We start from the raw sequence: 12,667 nt of genomic DNA, 5'->3' as shown, positions 1-12,667 counted from the left end.
TTTTGAATTCTACAATCACATCACAATCTATATACATGAGCCACTCAGCAATCTGGTTCTACCTAACTTCCACCATCGGTGTGTGTAAACAGAATTTTTACAAATAGAATCTTAATCATCCACCAACTTTCCCTACAATTTTAGACAGTTTCTGATGGCATTTCAAGGGTGATAATCTCCTGAACACCAGTTATCCACCCAGAGTCATGAGCCTTCTTATCAAGTAATTTATAATCTCTGAGACTGAATGCACTAGGAAAACTCATTATTTAAAGAATCCTTCAGATAAATATTTTGGTAATGAGACTAGTCCCAACTCCACACGCGGTACTTTCACAAATATGTGTTTTGCAAATATTGTGTTTAGCAGGAATATGCAACATTTCTCAGTTGCATAACCAAGACCTAACATTAACTATCTCCTTCCCCAACATGGGTACATCACCCCGCAATGTATAAGGTGCTTTCCCACATTCCATCCACTGATGCTCACACACTTCTATGATGTAGACAGGGCAGTTCTAGTCATTTAACAGATTAACTCATTTTAAAATGCAGTAAGCAGCTGGGCACGGTGGCTCATGCCTGTAATCCCAGCACTTCGGGAGGCTGGGGCAGGTGGATCGCCTGAGGACAGGAGTTCGAGATCAGCCTGGCCAACATAGAGAAACCCCATCTCCACTAAAAATAAAAAATAAAAAAATAAAATAAAATAAGAAACTAGCCAGGCATGGTGGTGCATGCCTGTAATCCCAGCTACTCAGGGGGTTGATGCAGGACAGTCGCTTGAACCCAAGAGGCAGAGGTTGCAGTGAGCCAAGATCACGCCATTACACTCCAGCCTGGGCACCACAGTGAGACTGCATCTAAAAATAAATAAATATATATATATATATATATGTATATATATACAGTAAGCAGAGACATTGAGTGACTTTCCCACAACCTCATGGCTAAGAAGTATTAGAATAGGATTTGAATCCACATCTTCTGATTTGGTCCTCCTTGGTTTTTTCCACGCAGAGCTCGTGTTCCTTAAGAACGAAAAAAAGAAAAAAAGATTGCTTTGGGTAACACACAGATCAACAAAGTGTAACATGTTTTTGCTGCAGGATGTCATAGGGTCTTTAAAATACTAGTGTGCTCCATGGCTCTGCAGGAGGGGCTGAAGTTTGCAGCCTTCGCCAAACTCTTGTGGACACTTGATAACATCTCCTGGATCACCAGCCGTTGGTAAGAACACTGCTGCATCACACCGCCACCCAGAACAGACATCATTGCAGCCCATCTCGCGTGGGGACACAATGTTGATGTTTTTCTTCCTCCAGCAGTTGGCCTGGCTTCCAGATATCACCTGTGAGCAATCAAGCGTGAGCTTCCCCGTCTTCGTGCTGATTTCGGATCTCCTTAGCTAGGGACGCTGCCTTACCGTGCCTATCTGCCAGGGAAGGGTTGGAGAGGAAGGACAAGATACACATTGCCCAATTTTAGATAGGCAGCAATTTGTGAATTCTTTGTGCTGTCTTTAGAAAAATCAGCCTCTTCTGACTTGATGTGAGCTCTGAACAGTCACATCTATTTTTTTTAAATCTATTTTGCAGGAGATTAAAATGAGATGCAGTGAGGTGAAGACATTTGCACACGGCCCCCACCTCGTAGAGTTTTACAGCCCAAAGTAACCTGAGAGATCAGCCCCTACTTCATTTGAACAAAAAGGAAACTAAAGCTCAGAGGCAATATAACTTGCCTGAGGTCACACAGCAATTAAGTGGTGGGGCTAAGAGTCAAACCCAGGTCTCTGTGATTTCAGAGCCTATGTTTTTCTTGATGCACTTCTCTGCCTTTCTTCCCTGGCCTTGGGCTTTCCCTGGATTTCTCTGGTGTGAGCAGGGGAGCAGGGTCTAAAATGATACCTCTGGTTAACTTCTAACAGCATCAGCAGGCCCTTTCCACCAGGATCTCAAGGCTGGGGCTGGGACTCTGGCCCTTGTTACTATCTCTGTCCCACACTCACTGAACTCCTAACATGAAAGAACAAAGGCTGCTGAGCCCACTGCAAATTAAACTCTTCTTCCCCATCCTTCCCTGTCCAGCTTGGAACTTTATCAGCTTGTCATCTGAGACCAATGTGGTTTCTAGCCCACTAACAAAAGACAGAGGAGGGTGAGGAATCTAGAGGCCTGGATCCCAGCCACTGCCCATCTGCCACCTGCCATGTGGCCCTTGGCTACTGTCTTCTCTATGAGCTTCCATTTTCTCATCTGAAAGGTGAAAAGTTAGTTAAATTGTCAAGGGATCTCATAGCTGCAAAATTCTACGCAGCCGTGAGTCATTGCTCCCGGTATGTCCTTTACTTTCTATGAGCTTTGGTTTCTTTATCTGAAAAATGAGCATGATGTAAAAAAAAATAAAATAAAATGTAATGAAATGGAGATATTGACGCCTGCCTCAGGACAGCTGGGAGGAGCCAGCAGGATCAAGTCTGTGAAAACCCCGAAGCTTACCGTGTGTGTGCCAAGATTGTCTTTCACCATGACCCGGAAGGGATGCAAAGCTCAGCAGCTCAGGGTCCCAGCCTGCAAAGTCCCAAAGGACCCAAACCAATGAAGGATGTGGTGAGTGATGCTAGAAAGGCACAAAGTATGTGAGCAAGGCCACATGGTAGGGGGCAAAAAGCACAGGCCTTGGAGCCCAGCAGACAAGGGTTGGATTCTGGATCTGCTCTGTGTGACTAGGGCCAGCTGACCTCTCTGAGCCTGCTTCCATGTATGTAAAATGGGGGCACCTACCTCTAAGGGTAACTGAGGCGTTAACGAAATGGTCAGCTGGCCTCTGACCATATCCCCTGCCACTCTGGCCTCCTTGCTGTTCTTGAAGTGGGCCCATTGTACACCTGTTCCAGAGCCTTGGCACTTGCTGTTCCCTCTGCCTGGAACACTTTCTCCCGGATCATCCCATGGCTCATTGCTCACTTCATTCTGGTTACTACACAAACACCATCACCTTGAACAGGCCTTTCCTGACTCCCAGCGAAGAGAGCCACACTTGCCCTGCCTTTCCTCTGCATCACTTCTCCTGGCACTTTTCTCTGCCCGCCTGATGTTACAAGTGTGCCTGTTCATTATCATCCACCACCCTCATCTGAACATGAGTTCCAGGAGGACAGAGACTTCACCGTGCTGTTGGCTTCACTGTGCTGGACTCTGGAGAAATGATGCCATAAATAAGCAACACGCTTGGAGGCAGGTATCCATTTAGCAGCCAGAAGCAGCCTGACTTTTTTCATTCTGGGAAGATGTGCTTCATGCACACGCTAAGTGTGATGCAGAAATATACATGATTTACTTAAAACTCCAAGCCAGCCAGGCAAGGGTGCAGGGCCGGTGGCACGTGCTCATGGTAGACATTCGATGCATAACTGTCCAAGGAGTGAGGGAACGAATGTGGACTGCTGCGAAGCATCCAGCTCTGGGTCTTGTCCTCAAGAAGGTCAGTTCTTCCTTTCTGTTTCTACGAACTCCAAAGCAGCATCTCAGGAAATGCTTTAGGGAAATAAGAAGAAATAAGAAAAATGTTCCTATATTTCAGAGAGAGTTTCTCTCTTTCTTGCTTTCTCTCTCTCACACACACATACACTAGTACACGTCTGCACGCACACACACGCAGGCACACACACACGCAGGCACACACACACTTTACAGTCCCCTAGGGAATGCAGAGCAGTGCCACAGCAGCTGCTTGACAGTGGCAGCCAGAGGTGCCACTGCTGGGTGTGAGTGGCCCAACTGCTGATGAGCCAAGCCCCTCCCCGTGCCTGGGTGACACAGGGGCACTCCAGGCCCGTTTGATGATAGGTAGCAGTGAGGCCCAAAGGACGGGCCTTAATAAACAGGTCCCCAGGGATTAAGCCACATGATTAAATGAGCAGCAGAGACCAGAAAGATATCAGCCGCCCAAGACAGGAATGCCAACCACGGCCCTTCAGGGGATGGCCCAGGCAGGCTTTGCTGCCCCTGCCCAGCCCCCATGCACTTGTCAGCCTCTGGCCTGAAGTCCCTACAGAGCTGCCCACTCACTGGGCTGCAGCAGGGGTTCTGAGCTGGCTCAGCAGGTTTCATGTGGACCCAGCTTGGCCACAAACTCCCTGTGAGATCCGCACAGATCCACCTGCCTTTCAGCATCTCGGTGGCGCATCTGTAAAGCAAGGAGGGTGGGATCCTGTGTCTCAGAGGTGAGTTATGCAATCCTGTGTCTCAGAGGTGAATTGTGCACATTTGTTCACTTCACCGAGCATTTTTGAGTTCCTACTGCATGCCAGGCACTGTGATTATAAACATAAATAAACATTGACCCTGTCCCCAAGAGGTCTCTCAGTCTTAATAGAGAGGGAGTTGGGATCAAGTGTGAACATGGTAAGTACTAGACATTGGGGTACTGAATGGAGGGAAAATGTCGAGGAGGTGGCGAGTGCAAAGGTGGGTAGAGGGTAACCACATGGAAAACGAGAGGAAGGGCCAGTCTACATGGAGGGACCAGCATGAGCAAAGAGGAACAACATAAAACAGCATCTGGTCCCCGTGGATCTTGTAAAAAGCCAGAAATACTGAATTCATGATGATGATGGTGATGATGACACTGCAAATTGTTGAGTTATTAAGCTAAACTCTGTGCTAAGAACTTTCCATGCAGTGGCTCATTTAAGCCTCGCAACAGCTCTATGAAGAACAATCCATTTTTATGTTCATATCCATTTTCAAAATGAGAAAAATTAGGCTCCAAGAGATTAAATAACTTGCTATAGTTCACAGAACTGAACTAGACTTCAACTCGCCTGACCCCACAGCCCCAAGTATTTAATCAATTTCTCCTAGGCTCTCTCTTTTTGTGACGCTCCAGGTCCAAGAGGTCTGCATTTCTGCCTCTCTCAGAAAGTCTGACTCACTTGTCTAGGAAACAGGCACACTATCTCTGGGGAGATCCTTAAAGAAGTGTCGAGTAGAAGGGGTGGAGCTAGGACTAGGGGACAAAATCTATAAGCAGGCAGTTTTCAACCAAAATAAGGGTGAACTTTCAAAACCATGAACTGCCCCTTCAGGGAGGGAGGTCTCTCTCCCCATGCACTTGCTCAAACACAATGGCCGTCCTTCCCTGTGTGGTACCACAGAGCGGACTCCTGCTATCTCTCAGGAGTTAAGTGAGAGCCCATGGGAGATCCACCAATCAGGAGCCAAGCAGGGAAATCAACAGTACCCTCAAATTGAATAGTAAAAGGAAAAATTAATCAAGGACTGTTAACAAAGGCATAGGCAAGGCTTGGGAAAGCAATACAGGAGGGTGCAGCATCCTGGGACTGGTAGCAGAGAAAGCCATTACCACCCCTCAGAAAGAAGGAAAGAAGCTGGTGTCAAAACCCAGAGAGAGACACTGTGAAGAGCTCTCCCTCCGGCCCCCAACCCAGAGCTGTGACCTTCCAAAGTGACAGGCAGCTAACCCACAGTGACCCAGCAAAAGGAGTTGAGAGACTAGACACCCCAGCCTGACTCTTCTCTCTCCCTCCACTTTCCTACCTGGCCCGCCATTGACTGATCCCAAGCCAGAGGGCAAGGGAGTCCATCAAGACAGTCTCTGCAAGTCAAACCCGTAGCACAGAGAGCAGGGTGGAGAAGCACTGGGGAAGAGGATGCAAACAGAAGCTATCCCACACCCACACAAGGCCTTTGCTGCACTGTGACATGCCCCTTATATGGCTGGCCATTGTCCCACCCACTCCTCTGAAGCTGTCTGGGGAGCTAGGGTTCCCTCACTCAGCCACTGTTATAAAGCCATTTTTGTCCAAAGCAAGATTGCTTTGTATCAGCACGTTCACTCTCTGAGCTCTGAAAACTCCGCCTAGCTATTCAGATAAACTTTTCTTCCTACTTCTTTCCAGTGTTTATTTCTTTGGCATGTTTTCTGTAACTTGCCAACATGAAAGATTTTAGCTTCTTTTATCGTGATGCACTTTCCCTGCCCCATTATGCATTCTGCCCATTGCTCCTGCCTCTTCCTACAGGGCTCCCATATCCTTTCTGCATATTCAGAAAATGCACCTCCCTCCCTGGCCAGGTAGATCTCACCTTGTACCATCTATGGCCAAGCTCTTGGAAAATGCTGGGAGACTGTGGCTTCTACAGGTTGAACTCCATCTTACCACACTCCTCTTGGTTCAGCATTATCTTTCATGTTACGTTGTCTGGGTTTCAACTTGGTGCCAATTAACAAGAACTCCCATGTGCATACTGTCTACATACTATGTATGTAGTAGCTTTCCCTTTCTGTCTGCGTGCTCTCTCTCCCTCTTTCTCTTTCTGTCCTTAAATCCTGGTGTTCATGATGTGTAAACAAATCATTCACTGCCCAGGGACCTACACTCTTTGAAGGAGCTTAGCGTTGAATCAGTTGCTGATAAGACAAATATGAGGATGTGAACGATTCTGTCCAGCACCAATTTGAGTTGTTACTATCAGGGTGGTCACACTGGACCTACAATCAGAAGGGCCACTCACTTGGTTTAATGCTCTTGAGATTGCTGTCTTGAAATTCTTTTATTTTTTAACAGCAATGCTTACTTTTATAAATTTTTAACATTTTTTTAACAAGGGGTCCTGCATTTTCATTTGGCACTGGGACCCACAGGCTATGAGTGCAGTCCCAGTTATTGTTACTGCTATTGTTGCTGTGTTGTTGTTGTGTGTGCAGCCCCACCTGCATCCCAGCAGGTGAGCACTCCTGAGTTATGGGGTGCTGGCATTTACCAGTGTCCTCCAGAACCTGGGCAGACTCACAGCTGCCCAGATACAGCAGGGAACAGCAGACACAAGCAAGGGATACTTCCTCACTCATTTCTTCCATTCAACAAACATTTATTGAGGCCTGCTTTGTGCCAGCTACTGTGCTAGGGACATTAGGGGTGATGTCAAAGAAAAAGATATCCCATGCCCTCAGCCCCCATTCAGAACTCCAGAGCTATGAATTAAGGCATCTGCTCACACTAAATAAACCACACTCCTGGTGGAGTAGAAAGAATGCCACATTAGAACTCAGGAGACCTGGCTTCTAGCCCCTGCTCTGCTCTTGACTTGCTGTGTGACATTGGACAAGTCACTTCCCCTTCCTGGACTAGATCACTGCCCAAAGGCAGATGACCTCAGACCTTTATCAGAATTTCTGGAAATGCAGATTCCTAGTCTCCACCCCAGAGTAACTGAATCAGAATTTCTGGGAGTGGATCCCAGGAAGCCTCACCCTAGCCGTCTAGGAGATTTTAACTTGCGTTCTAGCTTGGGAACCTCCAAAGTGGATGATGTGAGGTTGCCTTAGCTCTAACAGTCTACATTTGGTAACTTCAGCTCTCAAGTTGGGTCTTCAACTCAACACTGTGCCATGCCCAGGAAAGGGAAGAGAGTGAGGCAGGGACTGGAGGGAGCTGCTCTTCACTACCAACCCGGAAAGCAATCTTCAGAGGGAAGCCAAGGGCAATTCTGGTAAGAAATAGAAAGAAATGCATCTGGAGATGTGCAAATAGGGCTTTGGAGAAAGCAGGGTAGAGGATCTGGAACTAAAGTCATGGTTTGACCACGAAGACACACTGATCTGCTGCTCAGAACCCTGCCCAAACTACCCAGGACTCCAGAAAAGGGCCTCTCCAGAGCACCTGCTTAGGAAGGCAATATGGCGGAGTCCTTGTCACCCCCTCAGCTCTGGGAGGGCTGTAGTCTGCTCATAGCTGGATATTCTAGAACTGTGCTATCCAATAATGTTTCCAGTAGCCACATGGGGCTATTTAAACTTGAGTTTTAATTAATTAACATTAAATAAAATGAAAAATTCAGTTCCTCAGTCACACAAGTCACCTTTTGTAACTGGCGCCTACCATGTTGGGCAGCACAGGGAATACCACATTCCCATCTTAGCAGAAAGTTCCACTGGACAGCAGTGTTCTAAAGAGAGAAGAAACCTTACCTATCACCTGCTCCCACTCATGTTCATCCAGCCACTGGGTGTTTGTAAAAAACGAGGCTACTTTAGGATTTTACTCTTGGCTACAGCTACTGCTGCTTTCAAAATAAGCTAGCACCTCTTCCAAATCCGAACCCAGTTCGATTAGCCTTGGGTGGTTCTCACTAAGAGAGGCACACCAGGCCTGTCTGTTTTGCCCATTACTCATGCCATTTCTGACAGGAAGGCTTCATTTCTCATTTCACCTGTAAGCCACAGGTCCTCTCCTTTGAGCCTGTCTTACTGGCTGTAAGATTTCTTAAGCTCAGTTGTATAGCAGGCACACACGGCCTCAGCTAGCTCTCAAAAACAAGTTCTGGCATCTCTCCTGTTCCCTCCCACAGCTCACTGAAGGAGCCTTCAGTTCCTCCCAGCAGGGGCATCCCTGTCATCCCAACAGCCCTCCGCACTCACCCTTCTTCCCCATCTGAGTCTGTTTCTCAGGCTCCACACTCTCCTCAACCCCCGTCTTGGGCAGACTTTTGAAAACACAGCCACTGAAAGATGATTATTCAACCACCTCATTCCATCCAGTCCTCCCTCTCCTGAAGTCCTCCTCCTGTATCTAAAAACCTTCCTTGAGGCTCCTTTTGAGGGCCAGGCCCTGGGTTAGGTGACAGGGCCCTGGACTGAATAAGATATGGTCTCCTCTCTTGAGGAATTCACCATTGATGGGAGAGATTGACACAAAGCCACTGGCATCCAGGAGCATAAGGATAGGAGTTTGGACAGGGTGATGCTGTACAGAAACCACAGAACAATGACTGTACTGGAGAGAAGTGGGATGTGTTTGTAGATTGTCTGGATTCGCTCCCACTCCGTGAACCATATCCAAAAGAATTCCTGGCTGAGGGTCTCCTCGTCTAAATGATGAAAGCCCTGCCTAACCTTCCCTAGGGCCCTGTCTGCCTACTAGGCCTTTCTTTCCACGCAGCCCCTGGCCTTGGAATTCTCACCCTGCTCCAGACCCCTGCGCCTACCTCAGTCAATGGCCCCCACCCTCTCCCTAGGTCGTGCCCTTCCCATGGCTGGCCCCAGCCCTTCCTTCCCAGCCACTCTCTTCTGTACCAGCTTTAGTGTGTCCCCAAACCCCTCTCCCCCAGCCGCAGCCTGAGTGCTGACAGGTCCTCCCCCTCTCCATCCCTGACCCCCAACCCCATCATCATCTTCTGTCATTCCTGCATTCATCCATTCTCTCCCCATTTTTTTCTTTGGGAACATTCCTTGATTTGGACTCTAGGCTGGCCTAGTCCATTCATAAGTGATTGAGGTTTAACCCATAAATCTCATTTTTTCATCTCTAATTCATTCATTAGGCATCTCCTGAGTGCCTGGTGTATGCCTGGCCCTGTGAAGGAACTTTGAGGTCCAGAGAGACAGCCCAGAACTTGGCCTCAGGATGCTCCAGACTGCTGGAGGAAACAGTTAAAGGCTCAGCATGACGTGCTATGCGGGCAGATGTGGAAGATACAACAGAGCAAGGGAAAGAGTTGCTTTGGGTGGGGTTGAGGAGCTGAATCTTCAGTGACAAGTGGGAAGATGGTCAGGTGGACAAGGTAGAAAGACACTCTGGGCAGAAGGAGATGCATTTGTGCAGAGTGGGGACAGGTGATGCCCAATCCAGGCAGCCCCGCCTGGTGCCACGAGACAGAGGCTGCTCAGAACAAGGCTAGGGAAGGGGTGGGTAAGGAGCCTGGGGTCCTTGGAAACATGGGAGGGAGTTACATGATTTACATTTGGAAAGCTCATTCTGCAGACTATTTGGAGAAGGTAAGACAGAGAAGGGGATCTGGTAAAGGCTTATACAGTCCCATAAGTTCATTTTCCACCTATTGTGAGCACTAAACATTTAGGATGATAGCTCTGCACCGCCCCCAACCTCCCACTGCCAAGGGCCATTTCTTCTGCCAGTGGAAAAAAAGAAGGAAGCTTCTCTTCTACTTGGCCATTGTAGCCCCAAGGGGAAACACCTTGGCATACAAGAAGGCCTTGCATTTTTATTCCACTGCTGCGTCATCATGTTTTCTTCCTCCTGATATCCTCACCTTCAGCTCATGACTCAGAAGAAAAGTTAGTCAATAAAACAAAGGAGTTTGACTCATTTTATAATCCCATTCTACAGATTTGGCAACTGAGGCAGAGTTGGCCTGGCGAAGTGACCTGAATTTGTTTCCCATTGCTGCTGCAACAGATTACCACAAATGTAGTGGCTGAAAACAACACAAATTCATTATCTTAAAATTCTGGAGGTCAGAAATCCAAAATGGATTTCCCTAGGCTCAATAAAATCAAGGTTGTTGGCAGGCCTGTGTTCCTTTTGGCAGCTCTAGGGGAAAACTCATTCCCCCACCTTTTCCTGCTTCTAGAAACTACCTGCATCCCTGGGCTCATGGCTCCTTCCTCTGTCTTCAAAGCCAGCAGCATAGCATTTTTCCATTCTCTCTCTGACGGTGATCCTCCTGCCTCCCTTTCATAGGAACCTCTGTGATTACATTGAGTCCTACTTCCATAATTTAGGATAGTCTCTCCATCTCAAGAGCTTTAACTTAATCACACCTGCAATGTCCCTTTTGCCGTGTAAGGTAACCTAGTCACAGTTTCCGGAGGTGGGGACGTGGACACCTTTGGAGGCCATTATTCTGCTTATTCAGCATCCCTTTGAGCTTTTCAATCCCAGGACTCCATGAGCATCTGTTGTTACTGACCCATGGCTCTGTCCGTCTTTGTTCTTTCAGAGGAAACGACATTTGAAGCAGGAGTGAAAGTTCAGATCCACAGTCAGTCTGAGCCACCTTTCATCCAAGAGCTGGGCTTTGGGGTGGCTCCAGGGTTCCAGACCTTTGTGGCCACACAGGAGCAGAGGGTAAGTTCCCTGGGCTCCCCGGATTGATGGTCCTCAACCTCCCCTGACCCCCTGCAGAGGCACAAGGAGGAGAAATGGAATTCCTACTCGGTCAAGGGCTTTACTGTGAAACTGGAGAAAGGTGTTGGCTTACCTTCTTCACCAGTTCTCCTGTACCACCTGTTGGTTCCTAAAATTGGGCATGAAGGAAACCCGGCTCATTTTTCTTTCACCAAGCTGATTGGGTTTTTTCTTTTCCAGACCGTTCTGTTACAGTTGACTTTTTGCACAAGTTAATTTAAAAATTGGCCAGGGGATGCTAAGGGAAACTGCTAACCAGGGTTTGATATGTTTCATCACTTGTGTTAATACAATTCAAAGCAGCCTACAAAAAGAAAAGGGGTGGAGGCGTCCCTCTCCCATCACAGAGTTTAAGTGGAGCGAGCCCTTGTTACGTGGGCTCCTGCCTGCTCTCTTTGATATAGCGCTGGGGAGGGGACCTCACCCGTCCAGCTGGGCCTGCTGCATCAATTCTGTCTGTGGGTGGAGGGAGGACGGGCACAGCCTCACGTCTGAAGTGAGTCTTACATCTCAAAAGGGAGACCTTCGCAAACTCTCAGTAGGGAGGCAGTCTCAAAGCAGGACTGCGGAGAGAGACGGACTCCGTTTCTTTCTCTTATCTCCTGGATACTTGTTGCCTGGTTTTCCTAGAATAAAAGCTGGAGAGACTGTAACTGGGAGGGAATCCTAAACGAGATCATCTAAGACAAGTTTCTGGTGGAGACCTTAGGCAGAGCTAAGTCAGTGAGTAGTGAAGGCACCTGCTCTGGGGTGTGGGAGAACCAGGACGGAGGAGCAAGGAAAGATACATGCACATAATGAATGAGCTCAGCTTGCTTTTAAAATGCAGATGGACAGGCAGCCTAGGTGAGCTGAGAGCCTGAGCTACTAGCCTAGGTGAGCTCCTGAGTACTGTCAAAAGTAAACAAAGCTAGACATGGGTTGACATGGTGAGGGCAGATTTTAATCAATTCTATACTTTTGCAATAGGGAAGAGGGTGCAGCATGAGCTGAACTCAACCCCAATTCATAGAGAAGGCCTGGGTGTTTCAAAGACAGAATGAGAGAGTGGGTAAAGGCAACAGCAAGGGCTTGAGCAGCAGAGTCAGAGAAGTAAAAAATCACAAAAAACAGGAAGGGGCTTGGGTGCTGGTCCCTGTGAAAAACATCTGGATTTGCTAACTGGTGCTTATTGCAATTAGTTAGGATCCTACCCTAACTAGCTCAAATGTCATCTTTCATCTGGTACTGATCACAGCTGTTTAGCCATTTTATAAAGCGATATTCTGCATTAAAAACTGGTTGTAGGGTGGGGCATGGTGGTTCATGCCTATAATCCCAGCACTTTGGGAGGCCAAGGCAGGAGGATCGCTTGAGCTCAGAAGTTCAAGACCAACCTGGGCAACATCATGAAACCTTATCTCTATTTAAAAAAAAAAAAAAGATTACTTAGGCATGGTGGTGCATGCCTGTGATCCCAGCTACTTGGGCGGTGGAGGTGGAAGGATCACTTGAGCCTGGGAGGTACAGGCTACAGTGAGCTGAGATTGCACCACTGCCCTCCAGCCTAGGAGACAGAGCAAGACTCCATCTCAAAAAAAAAAAAAAAAAGTTAATTAAAAAATTGCATTGTACTTGAATTTCCTCAGGTATCACCAGTCTGTGGGTAAAAAGGAGAGTAACATTAACGATTCAAGGCCGGGCACGGTGGCTCATGCCTGTAATCCC

General features: G+C 47.7%; 1 protein-coding gene across 2 annotated transcripts in view; it reads left to right on the top strand.

Moving 5' to 3' along the window:
• The window catches only part of ASIC2 (acid sensing (proton gated) ion channel 2), a 1,152,840-nt gene that overhangs the window by 1,070,625 nt on the left and 69,548 nt on the right, over positions 1-12,667 (top strand). For both annotated transcript variants that reach the window (XM_011937663.1, XM_011937664.1), the window contains exon 3: positions 10,773-10,900. In XM_011937663.1, coding sequence (XP_011793053.1) covers positions 10,773-10,900 — 128 coding nt within the window. The remainder of the gene's footprint in view (positions 1-10,772; positions 10,901-12,667) is intronic.

This window comes from Colobus angolensis, unplaced genomic scaffold (genome assembly GCF_000951035.1).
Source record: "Colobus angolensis palliatus isolate OR3802 unplaced genomic scaffold, Cang.pa_1.0 Scaffold167, whole genome shotgun sequence".
Taxonomy (NCBI): domain Eukaryota; kingdom Metazoa; phylum Chordata; class Mammalia; order Primates; family Cercopithecidae; genus Colobus; species Colobus angolensis.
The sequence above is the reverse complement of the archived record's forward strand: the minus strand, read 5'-3'. Positions and strand labels throughout refer to the sequence as shown.